Source organism: Dicentrarchus labrax, unplaced genomic scaffold (genome assembly GCF_905237075.1).
Source record: "Dicentrarchus labrax unplaced genomic scaffold, dlabrax2021, whole genome shotgun sequence".
NCBI lineage: Eukaryota > Metazoa > Chordata > Actinopteri > Moronidae > Dicentrarchus > Dicentrarchus labrax.
This window is the reverse complement of record NW_026136708.1, coordinates 17,289,100-17,313,420: the sequence shown is the minus strand read 5'-3', so window position 1 is coordinate 17,313,420 and position 24,321 is coordinate 17,289,100. Positions and strand designations below refer to the sequence as shown.

Below are 24,321 nucleotides of genomic sequence, written 5' to 3'. Positions count from 1 at the left end.
GTGGTTTTCAAAAGAAAAAAAAGGAAAAAGTGAATTATAAGAATTGTCTCTGAAACAGTCAATAAAAACAGGAGGACTATGTGTCCATGTTTAAAACCTCAGGTTCTCCCACTAATCAGTCTCCCTCCACCTGCTACTAGACCTTCAGCTTTGGATGAAATCAATGCCGTTACCTGAAGAGGGAGACATTTTGTCAATTTTATTTTATTATTCTAAAATCAAAGACACCCTGCAGCACAATGTAGACACGTTTAAATAGCTGAGGAGCTCACAGTATGATAGTGTAAGGGATGCTATATGACATTTTAATAAATTCAAATGATGAGAACATTTTATCAAGTTTTATATAGTTACATACCTACAAACTGTACTCTGCTTCAGTTTTTGTTTTTCAAATTATTCTGCTTTTTAAAAAAAAGACCATTTCACTGTTTGTAACCAATTCTTTCTGATCGAGAAATCGACTGAAGATGTTTATGGATCTGATGTATTGGGCTTTTGGTTTTTGAAAGTTTTTTGCCGACATAAAGAAGCTGTAAGTTCAGGGTGAAAAGCAGCATTCCCATCGAAAGAGGGGAGGGGAGGGCTGGTGTGTCCCAACCCTCTGAATCCATCCAGCTGGTGCGACGCTCCGCAGCAGTAGCGCGCCACACTCACTATGGCTTTAGCCGCAAGCAGGACCCTCTTGGCGCTATTCGTTACGTTTTGCGCACCAGGATGCGGATGGACAGGTAAAAAAAGATTTGTTTACTTTCTCCTGAGCAGGTGCACGGTTTGCACTCATATGTTACTCAGTTTGATCATTGCTGGGGCAAAGTTGCTTTACACTCTTGTACTTTAATGGATAAAGTTTGATTGATGAGAGAGTTGTTGCAGCAGTATATTGCATTTTTACTGCAAACGCAGTATTTTTTTAATGAGACCCTTGATACTTAGGAAAGAAAACACTGGAAAAATAAAACTGTGCGCGTGCATGTCTATGCCTGTGCACGCGAGCCTTTAACACTTCCAAATTCTCAGTTGCTGTAGATGTCATTTCTCATGAAAACAAAAATAGATTAATTGTAGCCATTCAGAATGCATTAGAATATTTAATTTGGAGGGTGTTGTTGGATATATCATTTACAGTTGTGAAATAATTAGTTTAAGTGAGCAATTACAGCAAATGCAGACTTACAGTGAAAATACTGTCGTTGTTGCTTTATGGGGGGAAAATGTGATGCTGGCCTCTCAGCAGCAGTCATGGAACAAGTCCTTACCTCATATAGTAGGCACATCAGGAACTGTGATCAACAATTAGAAGATGATGACAAATATCAGGCGATCATGAGACAAAAAGAAAAAAAAAACATGTATGTTTGATGGTGGCTTTGCTGTATGCGTTGAATGTCACATCAATCAGTGGGTGAAATTATTAAAAGTGAATGAAAAAGATTTTTTAAGGTTTAAATGTGTTTGATAAATTGATATCAAATGGAAGTAGCATTTGTGACAGCCACAGAGACCACAGCACACATGGTTTTAAAGTTTCTTAAGTACCATTTGTAAAATCAATTTTCAGGGAAAGAATCCCACATTCTGCAGACAGCGAAAATATCCAAAATACCGAAAGTGCCATAAAGCCTGAGGATCTTTGGAGGGCAGTAAGCTAACTTTTTTGGCTGAGTTTAGGAGCTACATCACAGCCAGCCAGCCTTTCTTTTTTCTACCCTTTTCTCCAATGTACTCAGTCCACTTATATTGTCAGTTGATCTGTAAGTCTCTATAAGCCTCCTTCTCAACTGTAAGCACTTAGTGCATGAGGTCATAACTTTCTCTGAATATAGGCAGCTGCTATTTGTTGTGGTCTTTTCCTCTGAGTCGTTTTTCTTTTCCACCTTTTAGGAAGTATTTCAGAGCAGCCGTGGACTTTTTCTGCAACACCCTGCTTCACATTCATTCACTTATACACATTCACACCTGGGAGCTACTTAATACACCCACAGTTCACTGCTGTGGGCCTCTGAGCAGTGGAGCAGTCTGGAGTTGAATGCCTTCCTCTTGGGCATTTTGACAGTAGTTGTTAAGGGAGAGGAGAGTGTTACTCATTAACGTTCTCCACATCTCATCAGCTTGTCAGTCGAAAAATTCTGCACAACAGAGGATGAAATTGGGCCAGTGGGAATATCTAGACACCTAGGCGGGAGCAGTGCAAATACAGAGAACAGAAACATTGTGTATTTGGATAATAAATAATGTCAACTTCTTCCATGCAGCCACAGTCCATCAACTCCTGGAAAGTGTAGAGTGTAGAGAATAATTGGGACAGAGGGTGAGGGGAAAGAAGGAATCATGTCCTTGCAGGCCAGTGGAATTTAATTTCTCTGCTCCACTTAACATGCTGGAATTCTGCAGGAGCACCGCATGACATATATCACAGAAAACCTTCAGAATCAGGAAATTTTTTTGTATTGGGAAAATATGACCGTCACAGGGAGGTAGAGGCAGAGATATTTATAATATTTTCCACAATACAAGGTATCTTTGCTCACCTATAGCTTGACCTAGAACCCTCACCCACCTGCAGCTTGTTTGCCTGTCAAACCTGCCAGCGATGGTATGTCTCATGTCATGATGTCATCTCAAGGCGCCATTCCAGTTGTTTAAACAAGTACCACCTGGGCCATGAACACACCTGTCACAGCACAGTAGATGTCAGCATACTAAGTGTGTTGCAGGAAGATAAACAGTGTAAGATGGCCATTTTCATCTCCATGAGGGGATATTTGAATCATTTGGGAAGTCTGTTGGTTGGAGAAGTGAGCGTCTGACCACCAACATTGAAATGCAAAATATGTTTTTAGACTGTAATTGTATTGGCCAGCTCTTGTTTGTAGATGTCATAAATGTCATGTATGTATGCATGTAACGCTCCCAAGCTAAACAATACACACCCCTGGTTGTCGCTTTAAATAAAAACTCATTCTTAGTCACTTAACTTGGTTAAATGAGGCTTAACCCCCATTAATAAAATGACTGCATCTAGTCTGACAGTCTGGTGATTGATGTGCTGGTGTGACTAAGTGAAGTCAGAGAGCAACAACCATCTATGGTCATGGTCTCAGTCTGGTGTGTCGGCTTTATGACAACGTTGATTACTGGAGAGAGTTTACTGAAGGTCAAAGGTGAGAGGAGTTAAAGAGTGACAGAGGTGCTACCAAGAATTTTATAGCCCCGGGAAAGATCTGACACCAACCCCCCACCTAGAAGAAACTATGTTTATAGACTCAGTTCAAACCTGTTTTTAAATGTATTCAAGTCCCGTATGTCTGATCTATTAAATAGTTTTTAGGAAACATGATTATTTACTTTTTGCCGTTACCTCATGTCTGTACCACATGTAGCAGCCAGGAGATGATTAGCTTAGCTTAGCATAAAAAAATACAGCCAGGCTGTTTCGCCTTCTTCCATTCTTTATGCTAAGCTAAGCTAACCAACCGACTAACTATGACTATAGCTCCATGCAACATACTGTATAGACACAAAAGTGCTAATGATCATCTAACTCTTAGCAAGAAAGCGAATTGGCATTTTAAAATGTCAAGCTACCCCTTTAAAGGGTAAATGATAGAGTCATGCCAGATAGTTTTGGTTTTATTTGCTCAGGTTTTCACATACCGTCCTAATGATGGTGAAAGGAATTTTGTTTGTGGGAATTAACATAAAAACAACATCTCTTTCCTCAGTCAGCGTTCTGTTTGCGCATGATAATCCACAGAACATGCTGTCAACAGTTTTCATGGGACTGTTTCTGAATGTATTTTCAGTGCAAAATGCTGACAGTGAGGTCTGTGAATTGTCCAGATTAACATTGTTTTTGGAAAAAGATACTTTGCTGTTGAATGTTTTCAGCGCTTTGGGCACCACAAAATATATTTTATTCAATGTTATTGTAAATTGGGTGGCATCTAAAATCTCAAGAGACAAATATTTGGGCAAGTAGAATCAAAACTATCTGCATGACTTACCAGTGGTAAGTGATAATTCTTTATTTCTTCATAATACATAATACTTTTTGGATCCCTGGGGGAAAATGCATTATCCCAGTATATCCCCACTAACAACAAACATCAAGAAGGCCCAGCAAAGAAACACTGCACAGACATATTTCAGGTTTCATTCATGTCTGTCGATGGCCTGTTGTGTTGCCTGTTGTTGTTGATTAAAAAAAACGAAAATCCTAAAAAACAGGAAAGTGGAAACTTCTACATCACTTGCCTCCAGAGCCAGCAGTTATTGGAGAGAAAATTCACCTCAGTCAGTCCATGCCTTTAACGTTGCCATGACAGCAAATTATTTTATTATCTAAACACCTACGGATGGACTAAATCTTACAGAATGGACATCTGATGAGCCTCCTCTACCACACATACCGTTATTATGGGTGAGTGGGGGGTCAGCGTCTGTGATTTTGTGGCCAGGTGAGAAGGTGCTTTTGTAAAAGTGGAGCACATTGCAGGTGCATGAGTGCAAGTATTTTCTAGAACAGTTTTACAGGAATCCTTTGACCTCAAGGTTTACCTGCATGTGCTTCTTGTACCAAAACTACACATGCACATACACGTGTGTCTGTCTGTCTGTCTGTCGGTATCCATCTCACACACACTCTCACTCATACACACAAACTTTTCTTCTTTTATCAACAAAATACACTGACATAATGAGCCTTAAGCCCTACCTTCATTCTTTACATACTTAATACTTTCCACTGTCCGCCTCAATCACACTCTAATTGTCTGCCTTGTCTTTCCATTTCACATTCACGAACACAGCATAGAAAATGTTATATTATTCCTCCGGTCTCCCATGGCAACGCCATGAAACCAAGCCTCCCTCCGTAAGATTATGATGTTACAACCACTTAGTTGCTTCCCAAACTGTTTATTCTTGGACTGCAATCATGCATCTGTTGCACTCGAAGGAGTCTTGTTTTAATCAAAAATATCTGGTTTGCCCTTGGATCATAAATTTCCAAAGAGGCCAAATCACAGGATGATGTCTGGACAGAGGAGCAGATCACTTCCTACGTAATACATGGCCTCATTGGAAACAGAGTGAAAGTGATTGAAGTGTGTCCAAACTTGTATCAGTGGAGTCTCCCTTGAACAGCTGATAAAACTGACTCCACTGTAAGCATGCACTAATGAGAAAATAATGAGAAGAGATTGTGTTTTTTTTGTTTTGGGAAAACACTTCTCTGTGCACCCAGGCACAATATGATGTGTCTGACATCTTGCCACCAGCATGGTGCTATATAGAGTCAGCAGAAACAGCATTGAGATGATCCTTCAGAACATATTAATACTAGAAGTTAAGCAGAGACAACATTGTAGGCCTCAGAAGAGTTTCACAGTCTGTAAACTGTGGCACAAGAGGCACGAGTGGCAATTATTCCTAAATGCCAAAAGTGAGAACGAGAGAGAGTGAGAGATCCAGCTGGGCGCACACCTGCAGACATCAAGAATTCAAAGTGATGAAGTGATTTTGTAACGATGCTAAACTGAAACTGCTGCTGTTAACCTTTAGTGAGCACAGACAGTCATAAGAACCAGCTGTTTATTAGATGGACAGACATTACTGACAATAATATGTGACAGCGATGAATGGCCAGCATGCTAATAAACTTTGCACAACTTTTGTTCAAGTACTGTGAATCCTCTCCATTTAGCCAATGCTTGAATACTTACTATTTGGATTGAGATTTAAACCTGCTATAATCAATACTTCAATTGGATGACAATCGAGTTAAACTGAATTAAATGACATACAGGATTATCACCAGATGTAGCTTAACATTTCACCGCTAAAGAGCAAAATATCTACCTCAGGAGTTGGTGGAGACCAAAAACGGAGCTAAAATGAGAGTGAATATATTTACATTCATAGATAGACACACATTACTCCTAATGAATGGTAATGTTACTAACATGTTTACCATTAGTTTAAGCAGAACCATAAAAATGGGCTTGTTGTTTCAGATATGCTTCAGTGGCATTGGCTCAGTCACAGCTGTGTGGGTACTAGTTTAGAACTGTTGAAGGAATCTGATGGTCTTGATTTAAAAAGCCTTTAATATTTATTATATTTATATGAATTAGTTCTCAAGGCAGAAACCTGCTGAGGGAGCTCCCTCATATAGCCGATTCTCTAACTGTATAATCATTTAATCATTAGCTATAAATGGTCATTGTTTGTCTTAGAAGAGAGCAAAATAACTAAATGCACAGACATTGATCATGTATAAGATATGTATTTACAGGGTTGTAAACAACTCTTATGCACCTTTCTTCACATGCTTCCGGCTTTTTACAGATGTCGCATTACTTATGTTGAGTCAGCTGAGGTTTTAGCATCTATTCAAGCACTCAGGCTCTCAAGTCAGCTATTTTGAATATCTCAAGTGGTTGTTTATTATTTCTTATTCATGCAGTCTTCTCTGGGGCCTTTTAGTAGATTTCTTTCTTTCATATGAGCTGGATTCCCAATTTCATACTGTGTTAAAGGCACACTTTACTTTATTAGCTGGGTGTAATGTTGGCCTGTTGGATAATTGTGGTGTCACCACTACACTGCATTAATCTAGCATGCAAACCAAAAGAAGAGCAAATAGGCAGTTGCTATCTTAACAAAGTGGTGGTTACTATCTTCTTTGTTTAGTCTGGAGTAAATCTAGCCAAGAGGGATACTCAAGATTGCTTATTGCCCTGAGCCTTTAGCATCCAAGCAAATCCTCATTTATTTATTTAACCATCAAACTAGTTTGCATTTTTCAGAGCTGCCTTACACATAAGTTTATGCTTCTTCAGAATCTGAGTTGCTTTAAATGCCAAGTATAATAAATACCGAGGAAATTGTGCTAGTGGCACTGAAGAAGAGGTGTATTAACAGCATGAATGGTAGGCCTACATACGTGTGGGGGCAACAGGTCATCACAATAAGAGAGACAGAAGAATGTTAAAATAAACTTTATACAGACACAATTTATCTTGACGTCATTTGTTTTGCAGCAGAGAAGCCCCTGCGGCCACACAATGGGAAACAGACATCTGTGGACAAGGGCCTGAGGGAGAGCTGGGAGCCTTCTATCCATCTGGATGGAAGACCTGTGGACCGCTTTGTCATCAGCTCCAGCAAACCCACGAGGTCTCACCGCTTCACTAAAGTGGGAAAGGACAGTCGCTCTCATCTACTGGAGGATGTAGGTAAGGCAGAAGTAAAGAGAAAGTTAAAAGGAGAGGGTGAGAGCGACACAAGGATACAAGATGTTAAGATCAGGTGGTTGGGAGTCTCCGATGATGTTGAGATTGAGGGATGTGAAGGAATCAAGCCAGATTCTAATGAGTGTTTTTCTGAGGGACCTGGACAAAAAACTAATACAGAGGAAAATAAATGGATGGAGAGCAAGAAAAAGAGGTTTGGCTTAAACTTTGGAGTGAGATTTCAGATCCCGGAGCTCTGCACTTTCTCAAGGAAAGTGCCAAGAATAAGGAGGGGATGAGCAAAGCTGTGTACAAAGTAGAGAAGCCAGGAGGTGAGGTGTACACACGTGTGATTGCGTGTATGATTGATTTTTGTCAGTGGATTAGTTCATCATTGGATATGCTGTCACCCAGGTTTGCCAGAAAGAAAGACAGAGCAGTGGGGGTGGTGGGGTGCATGACCAGCAATCACCATTCCAGCTCGACAGACAGTGGTTATTTTGGGCTTTAGATTATTTTTAGATTTTAACAGTTTCTCTGGTAATTCCTAATCCAGCCTTGTAAAACATAAGACAGGTCTTTATGTTTCTATACACATACAGTTTTTGCAGTGTTGACACAGTCTAGCCTGCTTTTGTCATTATTCCATTTTCCTCTGTCCTTGGCTTTGCAGAACCATACTTCATCAGCGGCTCAAAGTCTGCAGCCAACCCTTCTTTTCCACATCCAAACCCAGCCCAACTCCTATAACCCAATCCCCTGTGTTGTGGTCACCTCTTATGTGTGTGTGTGTGTAAGATATGTGTGTTTGGTGGTGATTGTGGTGGAGGATAGGGTGGTGCCAAGTGCTGAAGTCATACGTTGTCTTGTATGGTGTGTCAGAGTCTTCAAACATGAATCTATAGATGATTTTATGTTTGTGTTCATGTGAGTGTGTGTGTGTGTGTGTGTGTGTGTGTGTGTGTGTGTGTGTGTGTGTGTGTGTGTGTGTGTGTGTGTGTGTGTGTCGGACCAGTGTGGCGGCGGCCTTGTGGTCTCTCCAGCTCCGGTGCAGTGTGCCATAAATCTCTGGCAACCAAGCTGCGTCTCAGTGTTGCCTTTCCAGAAATTCCTTGCAGATCATGTGTTGTTCCCTCAGCAGCATGAGAGCAGCATCAGTTGTCATAAATAACACCATGCTGTTTGCCTCCACATCATTAATGTGTCTGGCCAGCCGCTGTTAAAACAACAAAGATGGAGAGAGGACTTATAAAAAGCAACAAGGAGGTAGAAGGAGAGTAAAGGAAAAGGGGAGATTTAGAAAAGATGCCCATTTTTGTCACTTTTACAGGGAAAAACGGAAACCATGCATATTTAAAACTTGACCTGCTTAACAAATAACTCCACTCATCTTAAATTTATTTAATTTGCTGATTATTTATTGGAAACATAATTTAACCAGATGTCCTGTGTTCCTATTACTTTTTTTTTTTTTTTTTTGTAGACCCTGAATGGGTTAACCTGGATGGCTTTGCTGTGTTGGGCGGTGCACCTGTCAGCAACTCATCAGCAGGTAAACCTAATCTCAAGGCATCTTTACTAACAACACATGGAAATGTTGTGTCTCAGTTAAGAGCTGTACATGTAAAACTATCTGGTTGAATCCATTAAAAGTGCTTTCTCTGAAATAATCTGCTGTCATCATGGATATTAAAGGAACCGCCAAATCTAATGTGATGATGATTCACAATGCTATGTCTTGGGGCGACAGTTTCGTTTTCCTTTCCCCTCAGTTGTTCTGTCCCAATGGGATCAGTGGGGAAAAACTAACTTGTCTTTGACTCATACATTCCCATATATTTAGCTAGGTGTATTTTTCTTGCAGGTTTTGCTGCCTTTAATCGTGTGCACCACATTAATTATCACATATTGGCCTGCCAGTGCTTTCAACAGACTGTAAAATTAATGGAAATGTCAGGAAATAAGTGATTAAAGTGTACTCTGTGGATATATTTATGAGTGCACAGTCAATTCATTGATTAGTGAAGCAATATAGAATTAGCTGCCAACAATTTTGATCAATAGATGATTACTAGTTATTAATGAGTATCTGTTTTATATCATTGTTAATGGAATACCTATTGGTTAGACAGCAAGCAAGTTAAAGATTTGCCACTTTGAGCTATATGAACTTGGCATTTTTCATGATTTTGTGAATAACATACAGAAATCATTTATAAATTAATTAAAAGTGAAAAATACTTACATTTCCTGTATATATCAAAACTTATTTTAAGCTCATTATAGGACATTGTTCGTAATTGAAGTCAAGCACCACTAAAGGAAGCTTACCTAAGCTTTAGACTAGACCAGTAAATTACATTTTCATTATGTGTTTATTTCTGTGCCGCGTCATGGGGCATTTGGACATTTAAGCATATGTCATGTAAACACTCACTAGTCTACCACAGGGCTAACAAAAATAGATCCGCATACCCGTGTTCATACTGTGCCATAGGGACAATTTAGTCTCTCCAAACCACTTGACTTGGCATATACTCGTTCCGTGGCAGGGAACATAGAGAAAACCCATTCAAATTTCATACTGAAAGGATCGGGACCAGCAATTGAACCCCGGACCTTCTTGCTGTGAGGCGACAGTGCTAACCACTGCACCACCATGCTGCTATGGAATTTCAGTTGTATTTGTTTGAGGTAGAGCTGCTCTGGAGACACAGCTAATCATATTTGTTGAGTTTAACCTCAGTGAATAAAGCCAAAGAGCTATGTTTCTGGCGAAGAAATGCTAGAGCAAAGCCCTGTAAGCGTTAGCATTACAGTAGATAAAGTTATCTAGGTAGCCACTAGCTAATTTTAATTCTCCCAGGTAACAATCCAAAACATTTTGTAGCTGATAGCCTGGTAAGCTTATTGAATAAAGGGAAAAAAACAAATGAATACATGTAATTCATGTTTTATATCATATATTCATTGAGGCTGAATTTACAAGGTTACAGTTGCGATTGATTATACACTAATGAAAACATACCTATGAATATTACATCAATTTCTGCTAGTAGTTCCTCCTAAATACTACACATTGGAAGAACGGCATTATTACGAAGCAACATATCAAATAAGCTGCCAGCTGGCAAGTGCTATCTAATGTTAGCTTAAGTTATCGTTTAAGTTAACCATAGCTAATTTACCCATTAAATGTAAGTTATTTTACTATACTGAAGCTGAAACCCGATATGCTAATGAATGAATGAAAGCATTGTTATAAGTGGTGTATTTTTGTGTCTTTGCCATTTTTGTTTGTCATTTAACAAACTTTGTCTCTTTTGCCAATTGAGGCTAAATGGATTATTTTTGCCTCCAGGAAACCTCTACCACTGAGAATTGTTTGTATAGATTCAACTGTGGCTAAACTGAGCAATGTTCTCCACAGTGAGACCCAAACTTATCAATTTAGGTCTGCAAAGTTTACACTTGCTTTTGAAGGCGGTGAAACGTCAAAGACGGTGGATAGAAACCTTGCTTTTTTCAGCTACTTTTTGAGGAGGGAGTAAGCACACAACAGTGACATTCTTCAGCATCAGCCTGAACGCACTGAGGTGGGTCTCCGCTGTAGCAGTGGTATGTCTGTCTGTCTGGAGGCCAGGCTCATAGCACCTCGGACCGTCGAGCTTCCAGGAAAAGACAGAAAGGATCTGGCAGTAAGAGCATTGTGGACTCAATGGTTTAGCGGTCCGCGGCATGCTGACCCCAGCCAAACTATGCACTGTGACAGTTTTCCAGAGAGAGAAAAAGAGGAAGAAGAAAATAGGCTAAGGAAAAGGAGAAGTCAGTTGATTAAAACCAAATGTTTTTTTTTTATTTATTTAAGTCAGCTAGCATATGAGGAGACACGATCAAACAGATACAGCGAGTATGAGACAGAGGATTGGGCCACATTAGTGTTATTCTTGAAAGCGTTGCCTCAATAGCTGTAAAAAATGGCTGAAATACACAGAAAGTAGGAATAAAACATAACACACTGTGTCATATTCACTATCAATATATAATTTTTGGGTGGTAAATCAGTACAGACTTTCAAATTAATCTGTTTTCAAACACAATTACCACACAGTGCTAACATACAGTAACCTTGACAGTTAATCAAGTAATCCCAATGTTTGCCAGTGTCAAGTTTCTGGAAATATATTTCCAGGGAATTTTAAAATAAGTGGAAATCAATGATAGTTAGGGAGCTATGTTTCAGAGGCAAATATGCATGTATAACTTTAATTGTAACACAATTCATACAGAAAGCTTGTGTACCACCAAGCAAACAACTACAGCAACTTCCAACAGTAAACATGTGATTTGTAGTAAATGGAACAAAACAAGCATAAACACTGGTATTAAGTTACATTTGGATGTTTTCATTTGTTGTTTTGATAGTAAATTTCCACATCTTCAAACATACAAGCAATTACAGGCGGTTAGCTGTCACATTGGCAGACAGACAGGAGGAACACACAGAACAGCTTAGCCAAGAAACTTGTACAGGTGCAGGAGAATCATGGAGAGAAGCGTTTGAAAACAGGGAAATCTGAGAGGAAAGGCAACATCAGAGAGAGAGTTGCTGCTTTACCAAACAGCCAATTGTCGAGATCCAAAGGGACAAATCCACTCAGCTGCGCTGGCAGGATGGAGGGAAGGATAGAGACAGAGAGACTTAAATAAGCCTCCAGGTCTTGCTAACACAAACTTCCTCTTTCTTCCTGGGAGCTTTTCTGGTGTGCATTTATACTCCTCTTCACATCCCCTTAGCCTCATCTTGTTTTTCACCACACATGAGTGTCTTGGTGGAAGCCCATATGAGCTGAACCTCTCCCCTTTTAAAGCGTAGCTAAAGAAAACTTTTTGGGTGTGGTGGCCTTTCTTGCAAGACTATTTTCAGTTGGCCTACTCTACCTGTTCTTTGGACGGGGAAATCCTACATTTCAGGAATTTTTGTCCTTATAACCACTTTGAATTTCAGCAAATCCACTTTGTTACATCAACTGACTTGTCCGTACTGACCCAGCTGTGCATGTAGCTATCCTGATAGGAAACAGGGCAGATCCTATTCATCTGACAGTGATTATGAGAAACGGATAAACAGGGGATAGAGGGAGGAGAGGAGAGAAAGAAGACAAAATAGTGGGAGGGACAGGGGATTTTTTTGTTATAGAGCCAGTGCTATCACTCAGCACTGCAGCCAGATGAGGGGGATTGTCTGGATGTCTGAGTCAACGTCTGAGTCATTGTCCAAGATAGAGTCACCACTAGGGTGGGATTAAAACAGGAAGCAGGACACCAGAAGTCAAGGCAGATGACAGCGGACATGGCGTGATTCCATGGCATGTCCCATTTGTGACAACTGGTCATGTTTACTGTTATTGTTGGATGAAAGTGACATGTCATTATGTGTTTATCACTGAGCGGTTGTGTCTTGAGTGGAGCAATTATGTTCAATGATTTTCCATGGCATTTAGTTTCAACAAGGCCCAAAAGGCAAATCCAGCACAGAGCACAGATTATGAATGAACTGTGGGGTCATAAAGGTAAGGTGAACTCCAGTGCAGTGACTTTTCCTCTCTGTTATAATCCGCTAACAGGTCCAGCCAGGTCTCCAAAAACAACTGCCAGAAATCAGCCCTCTGTACAGCGGTCCGCCAGGGTCAACAGAACAGCTCACCCACTGGCAGTTTCTAATACCAGGACACACAGGAGGGCCCCTCAGTCCTCTTCAGGTCCCAGGCAGCCTGAGAGAGCTTCGGCAGGAGCCCCCCCACTGGAAAGGAGACGCCAACACCACACCAAGCCTCAATCTGACCAGAGAAACCGAAACACACACAAACTAAGTAAGAAGACACAAATTTAGATTAAAGGGCAAAAGATTTAGGTGCTAGTAAAATATGACGCTAAAAAGACTGGCAGCCTCCAAGCTAGATTTTGCTGATCCTATTTTGTGATTTTCCTTTTACTTACTAATTTAATGAATATTAGCTAAACGTATACTTATACGTTTACAATATATTTTGTTTGTACTATTTTTAGTGTCCATAGTGTAAACCCTGGCCGTGCCTGGTATCCCTTTCTATTCATAGCATCTGAGTCCGTTCATGTGGTGTCACTGCAGGCACAGAAAGCCCTGGGCCAGAGCGCACCCATAAACAGAGCCGTCGCAGCCAAAACAACCACACCAGGTACCTGCAGGTTTAAAGAGCATCACTACATTCCTCTACATTTATCTGTCTATAATTTACATTAAAAATAGCTTAAAATAGCTCAACAATAATCATCTAAGTTGCAAATTTCATGAACTTTTGGTTGGCATGATGTCAGCTAGAATATATTAGTAACATTGGTTTGGAGCTAGACATGTTTGTCTCTACGTCTTTGTTTGTCTCTGTTTGTGTTGTCCAGAGCCACCAGAGTATGAAGCCCGGGACATCAGTGTCAGGGTCATGTCTCCTCAGTCAGTCCTCATCTCCTGGGTTGACCCTGCTGTTGAGATGGGGAAGGTCACCCAAATGGAATCCAGGTGGGAATCTGTTCAAGTGTGTCTGTTATTGAGACATAAAGGGAAAGAAAGTGTATTAAAGACAACAAGAGACTGAATAAGACAGAGTTCTAGGCCTGTCCACTGGAATAAAACATCCCCTTTTTCTCTTATCCCAGATCCTACACAATTAGGTACAGGGAAAAAGGTGAGTCAGCACGCTGGGAGTACAAGGACAGCACCCAAAGGAGAATGATGATAGACACCCTGTCTGCTGACGGCATGTATGAGTTCTCTGTCAGAATCTCTCAAGGAGAAAATCATGGGAAGTGGAGCGTCTCCGTCTTTCAGAGGACCCCTGAGTCAGGTATGCACAGCCACTGCCTGCTGAGAATTGGTTATAGAATATCATTAGGAAACGTGATGAATGGTGATTTATTTTTCAGAGGAACAGCTATAGAGAGCCAAAACACTGCATTTCATATGAAAATGGAATTTATTCTTGCGGAAAAGAATTCAGTCTTGCACAGCATGTCTGTTAGCCCATTTCTTCTTATTTCCTCATTCCACACTTCATCACATTCGCTGCCTTTTACTCCCACTTGATATTTGATTCAAGCTTTGGCTGCAGGTCTGTCACGATTGCAGATTTTATACAATGTCATAGCAGCTCCTGAGCTGTGGTTCATTGGAATGTGAGCATTTACTGCCTGGCTCACAGCTCAGATTTCCATCTGCAATTCCATACATGATCTCAAAGGGAGGTTCCTGACAATGTATGGCAACAAGCCTATTCACAGTTGAAGCCTCCTGGCACAAACGTCCTCACTGTTTTTACACAATTTAAGTAGCAATTTCCTCACCCTGTTCCCTCTATGCTGTTTCTGGTTTATGTTGCTGCTGCTGCTCCTCCATTCACTGCTGTCTTTCCATTCACTTGTGTTCTCCTCACTTGCTAGCACCATCTGGGCCTCCAGAGAACTTTGATGTCAAACCATTACGAGGGAAAGGAACTGCTGTCATAGCAACGTGGGATCCACCTGAAGAACCTAATGGGAGGATAAGAGGTCAGGCCACAAGGATTAAAGCCAAACTGAAAATAAATTGTTATACAGTATATCCTTGATATCCTTGGTGTTTGACTTGTGGACTTGATCAAAATTGTAATTACCAAAAAGACAAAATGTTTTATCTATTTTTTATCTGATAGCAAAGAAAATCTGTGTGGACTAGCAGTAAAAATATGCCTGGGTACTATACAGACTGTGTAAGTGTTAACGTCTAATGGAATCAGTGGTAATGTTAGCAAGTTAGGATAGCCAGTTGAACACTTTTTGAGTGGAATACAAACATCACAATACAATGGGTCCTTGTAAATGTTAAATATTGCAATGGGACAGACATCGTAAGGTCTTAGGTCCAGAATTTAGCAGGATCTATTGGCAGAAATTGAATATAATATTGATAGGTATATTTTCATTTGTGTATAATCACCTGAATATAGGCGTTATTGTGTTTTTGCTACCTTAGAATGAGCTGTTTTTATCTACAGAGCCCAGAATAGAAAAACCAAACAGTGGTTCTAGATAGGGCATTTTGGTTTGTGGCCTCTGTAGTTTTCCCTACACACTCTCATTCCCAGGTCATCAAATACAGATGTGAGTGGTGTTCAGTTAGTTGCTATCTGAAACATCCCCACTAGATACCACTAAATCTTATACACTGGTACTTTTAAACAATACATACCCATTGCTATGTTTCAGATTCAGATTTGTAACATAGATCTGTTAGTTATGGGATTTCTACACGACCTCGCTCCCCAACAGTTGTTCATGCTCTACCTTCACGCAGAGTACATCCTGTCTTATGCTCCTGCTATGAAGCCTTTTGGAATGAAAAGTATGACATACCGTGGCAGCATCAGCACAGCCACCATAGATGGCCTTACACCAGGAGAACGGTACATCTTCAAGATTAGAGCCACCAACAGGAGGGGGCAGGGACCACAGAGCAAGGCCTTCAGTGTTGCCATGCCAGGATGTAAGCATATTTGACTATATACACTATTTGTGGGCATGTATGCTTGAACATTTTATTGATTCATTACTATTTTTGTCTACTGCCAGCCAGCAGTGCTGCCTCACCGTTCTCAAAAACCAAAGACAGCCACAGGACTAGCCACACTCCTTCCAAACAGGATACAGACCATGATGAATCCGACCTCAAGTCAACAGAGGTACCAGAGGAACCAACCACACCGCCTCAGTCACGCAGGCGGTTACGCCCACTTTCCCAGACACGCTCCTATCACAGCATCTTCTCCTCTGTAAGGGGCTCAGTCAGGAATGCAGTGAACAGAGGGTCATCCAGAGGAAGAGCTCAGGAAAGAAAAGATCAGGAGGAAGAAAAAAAGAAAATACCCACAACGCCACCTACAGCAGAGGAGACAACAACCATGGAGGTTGTACTGGAGACAAAAGAACCAGACAATAATGTTTCTCCTGAATCTGAGGCTGAAATTATATATGAAAAACAGCCCCTAACTACTGAGACCCCCAGCCTCAAAGTTCTGACGCCCTCCCCGACTAAACCATCTACTCGTCCCAATCCACCACCCAGACGGCCCATTAAGATCAGGGTCCATCAAAAACCAGGATCCAAGGCTGCTTCATCCTCCTCATCCACCTCGTCATCTTCTTCTACTTCATCCTCCTCATCTTCTACCACCTCCTCCAAGTCCTCCTCTTCTTCTGATTCCTCCTCATCTTCTTTTTCTTCTACTTCCTCTTCATCCTCATCATCCTTACCTTCTACAACGTCATTATCCTCCTCCTCCTCCCGTACTCAGGAATCGGCAGCCAGTAGAAAGGATTATGTAGCTTCCACATACCCAGAGAGCAAAGACACATACGATAAGCTCAGCAAAACAGATACAAAAGCTTCCACCACAGTTGTAAAAGAGACCAATTCACAGCAGACAGAAGCTACATCTGTAGGCAGAGGTTCAGCTTCAGCTGGGCGCACCAATGGGTCTGGGTTTGGTTCTAGGTATGGTTATAGTCGAAGACATCCAGGAATTTTGTTCAGAGGGAATTCAACTCGAATGCCGAATGGTTACAAACCTGCCATCACCTCACAGTTGAATTTACCAAACAGAAACCAAGCAACATCAAACACACGTAGTTCAGCAACATCACAGTCCACTTTACCCGACAGGACTCAAGACCACAAAACATTACATACTTCCAATTCAGCAACTTCCAGGTCCCCTTCTAGAAGTGGAACCCTCAGTCAGGCAACATCAGATCCATATCATTCTGACAAATCACAGTCTACATCAGAGTCCAAGTCTCAAGGCTCTACTCAGAACTCAGGCACCAATCCATCCACTTCGCAGAGCAGCTCAAACCACCCATCCACCATAGACACGTCAAGCTCTTCTCAGTCAACTTCACGCAACACACACAACACAGAGAGTTCGCACACATCACCTGAGGGAGACACAGCAATCAGAGAGGGTAATGATGACAGTTATTACAAAAACACAGATGAAGCAACCAAAGTGGAAGAGCCTACTTCAAGCTCTAAACCACAACCCACAGAAGAGGAGAGAAGGGGGGAAGAAAGAAGGGAGGAAAGCAGTACTAAGAAATCTGTGGGTCCTCGTACCAGAATTAGCCCCTCATTTGCCGAAAGATTCCCTTGGCTAGCTAGCCGTTACCCAGGCAGACCTGGTCTAGGGACGAGAGTGTCGTCTTCCAAGCAGGATGGTAGGACTCCCCTGACCAGGACTTCATCCTCCATAGGGGCTGGCACACCTTTCTTGAGGGGGACACCCACTAGGGTTTCAGGGGCCACAGGTGCTGCAGGAGTGTCCAGGATACAGGAGACTAGTGAAGATCTGAGGAATCCTTCCACTCATGACTCGCTAAAGAATGGGGTTGGGGCAGGTTCAGTTAAGCCTTCTCTGACCAATATTAATACTAGAAACCCAACTACCTCATCCTCTTCATCTTCATCATCTTCCTCTTCAGCAGCCACTTCTTCAAACTCTGATTCCCATCATTCAAGTGGACACAGAGACTCAAGTGAGCCCATTCATAGAGAAACCTCTAATAACAATGATAACAATCATAATAAGGATTATCTTGATGAGAGGAGTAGAGAAATCAGTGGAAAAAATGATAAAGTTGCAGACCCCGCAGCCGCCCAAAAGAATTCCACTTTGACTTCAGTTGACCCTCTCAGAAATGCAGAGGATGATCAGAGTGTGGACACTTCTAGGACAAGACCTGGCTCACCGTCTGGAGTCACTCCAAGCCATCGTCGTCCTTTTGTCGGAGTGAATGGGAGGGTACGCTCTCCTCTGCTGACTAACAGGCAGTTTGGTGGATCTAGGCTTCCCATCAGACCACAGCCAGCACAGAACTCAAGGCTGGGTTCCTCCTCATCATCAGATTCCTCGTCTTCCTCAAATGTTCCCCAGCCAGTTTTGACCTCAGATCGTGACGTTGGCAGTGGCACTACTGTGACAAAGACAGGGGGAATAATTGGGGGCAACTCCCAGTCCACGTCGTCGTCCTCAGCATCTTCATCATCATCTAGAGACAGCTTTAGGGGGCCAGGGGGTAGGTCTCGCTATCCCATCCTCAGAGGAAAACCAAACAATGGAGGACAAATCAAGCCTGGCAATGGAAATGGTAAGTGCTAAAGTGCATGTAATTAAAAGTTGCAGCCACTTCCTTCCACTGTATTATTCAGAAGGTGCAAGGATTTGCTTGAGCAAAAAGCCAAATGATACATAATGTGTAGATGCATGAGACTGTAATCTCTGCATTTAGTAACAAAATTACTTAAATTGTATAATCATTAGGTAAAAATGGACGACCCAACCTGACAGCAACAAATGAAAAAGAGTCATCGTCCTCTCAGGGGATCAGCAAGGCTGCTGGTCAAAGGTTTATTACTGGACCTGATGGAACCAAATGGGTAACTATGTTTAATGAAGTAATTGAAACCATAGTTGTAATCTTACATTGTGAAGAACTAGTGCAGTGCCCGTAGGAAGTATGTACTGCTATAGAAAAGTGGGAGGTTAAGTAGCTTTTTCATGGATGGCCAAATGAGGTTGTGTTTGAAGGTGTAGACGAACATCCACAGATTCCAATTACAGTTTGTTGTCCTCGCGTATCCGAATCTCCTCAAACCGGAACAGACTCGGTCCGGACTCGTTCAGTCTCAGTAATCCACAACAGTCAATTTAGATGCACAGAACGGGACCGAACAGCCGGCAAAATCCACTGCAGGTATAAAGCTGCTCGCGCCGCTGCAGGTATAGATCAGTGTGTTTCTTAAGGTGTGTAGTGAGGGTGTGCTCTGCAGTGATTGGCTCTGGTGTGCACGTGGCTATGGTGGCTATGGTTGACAATGCTAGCAGAATTCATAAATCATTTATGAAATAATTTTTTAACGGTATCTTTGTAGTCCAAACAAAGCCGACGTTGCACACCCTTAAACCACACAGCAGCCATGTTGAAACTCTCAGGTCAGTCTGATCCTGATCTACAGAGATATTTGAGGCACACACACACACACACACACACACACACACACACACACACACACACACACACACTCACAGACACACACACAGACAGACAGAGAGTTCTTGCTTTTATAGAGAGATAGCATTCTTGATTATTTGAGCTAAACTTTGCAATACAAATATTTTAAGGAATAGTTTAACCTTTTGTGAAATATGCTTATTCGCTTTCTTAACAGGGATTAGATGACAAGATGGGTACCACTCTCATATCTGTGTGGTAAATATGAAGCTACAGCCAGGGGATGGTTAGCTCAGCTTAGCCTGACTGGAAATAGGAGGAAACACCTAGCCTGGCTCTGTCCAAAGTTAGTCTTCATCGGTAGTCCAGGAATTGACTGTACCTGTCCAAGAAATAGTCCAGCACATAACTCCCAATAACATAAAGTGTTGTTTTTACACCTGCTTGACATCAGTCTTCTCATCTAACTCTCTATAGGAAAGTCAATAGAAGTATGACTTCTTCTGACTAAATCTCACAGTCATGATGAGGAGAGAGTTTATCTCTAGACTGCTGTAGAGATTTTGCTAATCTTTTTGTGTCTCCAGGTGGTAGACTTGGAGCAGGGGGTTCTCATGAACCAGGATGGACAAGTTCTCCAGGACTCCCAGGGCAAACCTAAGAGAGTGGTTCTTGGAGAGGATGGACGCACAATTTTTGGTGAAATGCTTCAGTCAATCTTACATGACATTTAACATACAGTACAGCATGAACATGTATATGAAAAAAAATGAATAAAAATGTTTACTGTTCAAGACGAACTCGTAAATATATTCTGTTTCCCCTCCTACTTGTTCCACCACTACATCGACCACCAGACCTCATGGGCAGTCCCCTGGTAAATCAGGAAGGTATGGCTCTGTTTGGCCATGGCCGAGATAGCCAGCCTGTGGTCAACCCCAAAGACAAGGTCCTCATGGTTGGAGGGAAACCTGTTCTTGGCTTGGACCTTCCTCACCTCAGGACCACCACCACCACCACCACCACTACCACCACCATGGCTCCTACTACCACACCTGAACCCACCACAACCGAATGGATCATAGAGGAATCTACCACTGTACTTCCGTTCCCAACCTGTCCACCTGGAACCTTCTCCAAAACAGATGAATATGGGTATCCAGTGCTGGACCCAGACGGAATATTGGACTGTTATCCGGAAGGTGAGTATTGAGTCTTGACATGAGTGCTTGAAATTCTTCATAACACACTACAGACAGCATTTTTAAAAGACTGATCTAAACACAGATTTGTGATACAAGAATGAAACAAAATACTGCAGTGCCCCAACTTGCAATATTGCTTACTAAATATTTTTTCCACAGAACTGAAGTGAGGTTCAGTTCAAGTGTTTTAGAGCCAGAATAGTGAACATAAATAAGTATGACTTCACCAAATCTCTCAGTTGTATTGTTTGTCATAGCCATCCAGGCCAAGCCCATGAATGTTTCCTGTCTGTACCCACAGAGTCCTATAACTCTATAGCTGTGTGTGTGTCTTAACTGTGTGATCTGGCCAGTGTGTGTGTGTGTGTGTGTGTGTGTGTGTGTGTGTGTGTGTGTGTGTGTGTGTGTGTGTGTGTGCAGATGTGTATGTCTATGTGAGACCACAGGAACCACATGTAAGTCTCCACATCTGGGGCCTGGCTGTGGTCAGAGTACTGCTGGTTTAAATTCACTATGAGCTGTCAGTTGCACACTGCCATTAGTGTTATCACACAAAGACAATGAATGAAACATACTTACACACATGTATGAACACACAGAGCATGGGTTTTATAGTTATTACAGCACACATGGTTGGGAATTTGAAAATAATTAAATCCCTGTCAGACATGTATTAAGACATACATACAAATAGCCTGCTTTGAACAATAATGTGTGTCTGATATGTGTTTTTCACATTTATTTCCACATTAAAATCCTGTGTGTTCATGTGTGGGTATACATGTGTACATATGTATACTACTTCAGAAATGTACATGGTCATGTGAGATTGATGCTACAGCTTGTTCTGCTTCTCTGACAGAGGAATCCTCAGGAATGGAAATGGACCACATGGTTACAGTGACCATGGTGCCTGATGCTTTAGCTCTTAAGAAAGGTATTGGCTGAGTTTGGCTTCGGACCAACCTACCGCCACAAAGCTGGGATGGACTAAACAGTATATGCACATTGTTTGTTGACTGTGTACTGCACTGATTGATTATTGTCTATTTATCTGTCAGTGGGTCTGTTTGCTAGCTCTTCCTGTCTCTTTTGTCTTTGCCTTGCCTGTGGTCTTCACTTTGTTTCTCTTCTCATACGTTTGTTTGGCTTGGTTTTGGTTCATTGCTGGGTTTTTGGATATTTTCCATTATGGGCTGTTTTTAATCGCTTTTATTCCAAAAACTTGACCCATAGTGCATGTGAACTGCATTACTAAGCTGAAGAGAATGCCCTGGCTTATGTTTTAATGCATGTATTTGCTGTACTTAACGTTGCTTTGTAATAGATGAACCTTGGCTTTAGCCAAAAACTAGCTGAATGGAAAACCACAGCATTTGGTTGATGTGAGCCTTTGCACTTTGTAATTTCACTACAGGTGTTTGGATCTCTCAAGGAATCTGTTGCATGTGAGCTGCATTTGATATTTTCTTTCTTCTTTGGGTTTTGCTAGAAAAGACACATTGAGCGTTAAAGTATTTTCTTAGCATTTCCCTGCCATGGCTCAAAGCTGGTTGCATGTGTGTGGACCATGATGTAATGCCAAGGTCCACTGATGCAGCACAGGGGAAAAAAGTGATGAAAGTGAGGGAGCTAATTGAATTTCACCCACTGAATCCCTTCACATTTGTCAGCCTTGGAGACTTGTGAAATAGTTGTTGTCTTTATGCCCCCCTCACATGGAAAATATGGGTAGCAAAACATTACATAAGAATGCAGCTTTGGGTGTTTGGGAAAAAGGGTTATTTCAAAGTGAGCTCACACATCTGCCCACAATTAATTAAATCAGTTTGACACTCTTATTACACAGCTCATGGTGCCAATTACAAAGGATTAATGAATCACAGCAGCATGTTATTGAGTTAGGATGTAAATAATATAAATCTATTTAAATCAAAAGCTAACTGACACATGTGTTGTTGCCAGATGAGCTTTTTGTCCAGACCACCCTGCCACCCACAACTACCACCACCACCACAGAGATCCCATCCTCAGAGCCACAGACCAGACCCTTCAACAAAGGCCCTTCATCTGAGTATGACCTCAGTGGGAAGAAGCGATTCACAGGTACTTAAAGACAGAAATGTGTCCATCTACAAGTGTACATTCCCTCCTGTACAACGCTCACCACTCTTCCTCTCTTCTGCCGGAGTTTAGCATTGAGTCTCTTGTGCATCTCTAAACTTGAATTTCAGGTTTAATATCCCATTTCTATTATGCATGATGGATCTCTTTTTAAAAGGAACTTTTACCCCATCATACAGATATGCAATAAGTTATGCTTTCACCTAATATATGAAAAAACATTTGTGCATCTCCGAAGGAGCAAGATATTACATTTTTCTGTTGGTTTCTCTTCCAGAGTTTAGAGTCTGCTGTGTAGCTCTAAACTCAGATTTGAGGTTTAATATCACATTCTCATTATACATGATGGATCACTTTTTAAAAGGGACTTTTAAAATCTCAGATATAAAAGGTTATACTTACTAATGCTCATCCCAAGAGGCAAGAGATTATACCTTTTTATTGGTTTCTGTCAGTTTAGTTTACTGTACATGCTAGAGAAAGACGCATATTATCTTTATCTGACATGTGTATGATGATGATTGACCATGCATGCTTGCTGTCTGAGTATTACTTTTTTTTTTGTTTCCCTGTTCAAGTATGTGTGCATGTGTGTGCTGAAGGTCTCTCGGCGCTGTAAATAATGATAGACTGATGGGAGTTCTGTTTTGTTTTGTGGAAGAGTAATACATTTGGACCTCTATCTTGGCTTTCTCAGCAATACCTCATAAATATGTGACCCTCTCGGACTTTACAGTAACTATCGGCCAAAAAAAGGAAAAATCTAACATTACTCTGAAGTGTAAGTCATTTTTTCCTCTCATCCATATCATAATGTAGGTGAAATTGCACATTATACTACAGTAGGGTCTCATGCAAACTGCGTAAGTGCCAAACAGTAAAACACTTGATTTGTGAAATCCATGTATGAATATATGAATTAATTTTATCTGTGGAAAATGGGAATAAGTGTATCTCCAGTAATTGGCTTAAATTGGTTCCATCCAACCATAATTGGATTAAAATAGCAAAGTTCATTGCGGACACATTGTTCAGGGTCTCCAGACTTGATCCCAGTAAACTTCAGCCCCCTGCTTTCTTTTTACTGTTCCTACGTGCTTACTTTGGCCTCTCATACCCTATCACCTCATCTGGTTGCACAAACAGGCCACAATATTCTCTTGACAGAAATAAATACAACATCTACTTGACTCCAACCTTCTAAAAACTACATAATGTCAGAGTCCCTGTTGTGATGGTGCTGTAACAACAAACTTTGATAATACAAGCATTTACCGAAGAATACCAGTAAGTTATTATCATTTAAGTTTTTATTGGTAATAAAGTTGGAGCAAAGTCATTCTATTTACTCTAGTAAATAGCTGTAAAAAAAGTAAGGGATAATCTATTTAGAGCAGTGTGGTTATTAAAATATAACCCACAACATGAGCCACCACATATTGAATTAGTTATTTTTTATAACTGTACAACTCACAGTGGATTATGAGACTTATATCATGTACGATTAACGAAAACTAAGATGTAAAAACATTTATCTATTTTTTTTGACACTGTCTTTGCAAACATTTTCGAAGCCATAGCCTAGTAATAGCTGAAATTACAACACTGTAAATTGACTTTGACATGTAAAATGATGGACAGATTCTGGCCAATCAGAATGAACTGTTATTTATTCT

At 41.1% G+C, this 24,321-nt stretch overlaps 1 protein-coding gene across 2 annotated transcripts in view; it reads left to right on the top strand.

The window, feature by feature from the left end:
* Positions 1-588: 588 nt before the first annotated feature.
* Positions 589-24,321, top strand: part of fndc1 (fibronectin type III domain containing 1) — a 34,459-nt gene continuing 10,726 nt past the window's right edge. The window contains exons 1-15 of one of the 2 annotated variants that reach the window (XM_051408460.1): positions 597-731; positions 7,047-7,241; positions 8,722-8,790; positions 12,866-13,111; positions 13,358-13,456; positions 13,677-13,794; positions 13,932-14,119; positions 14,712-14,819; positions 15,604-15,792; positions 15,879-18,452; positions 18,626-18,741; positions 19,904-20,015; positions 20,174-20,518; positions 21,384-21,458; positions 22,487-22,627. In XM_051408460.1, the coding sequence (XP_051264420.1) occupies positions 659-731; positions 7,047-7,241; positions 8,722-8,790; positions 12,866-13,111; positions 13,358-13,456; positions 13,677-13,794; positions 13,932-14,119; positions 14,712-14,819; positions 15,604-15,792; positions 15,879-18,452; positions 18,626-18,741; positions 19,904-20,015; positions 20,174-20,518; positions 21,384-21,458; positions 22,487-22,627 (4,648 nt within the window). In that variant the 5' untranslated portion in view covers positions 597-658. Of the gene's footprint in view, positions 732-7,046; positions 7,242-8,721; positions 8,791-12,865; positions 13,112-13,357; positions 13,457-13,676; positions 13,795-13,931; positions 14,120-14,711; positions 14,820-15,603; positions 15,793-15,878; positions 18,453-18,625; positions 18,742-19,903; positions 20,016-20,173; positions 20,519-21,383; positions 21,459-22,486; positions 22,628-24,321 lie in introns of both variants that reach the window. The other variant, XM_051408461.1, reaches the window with a different exon arrangement.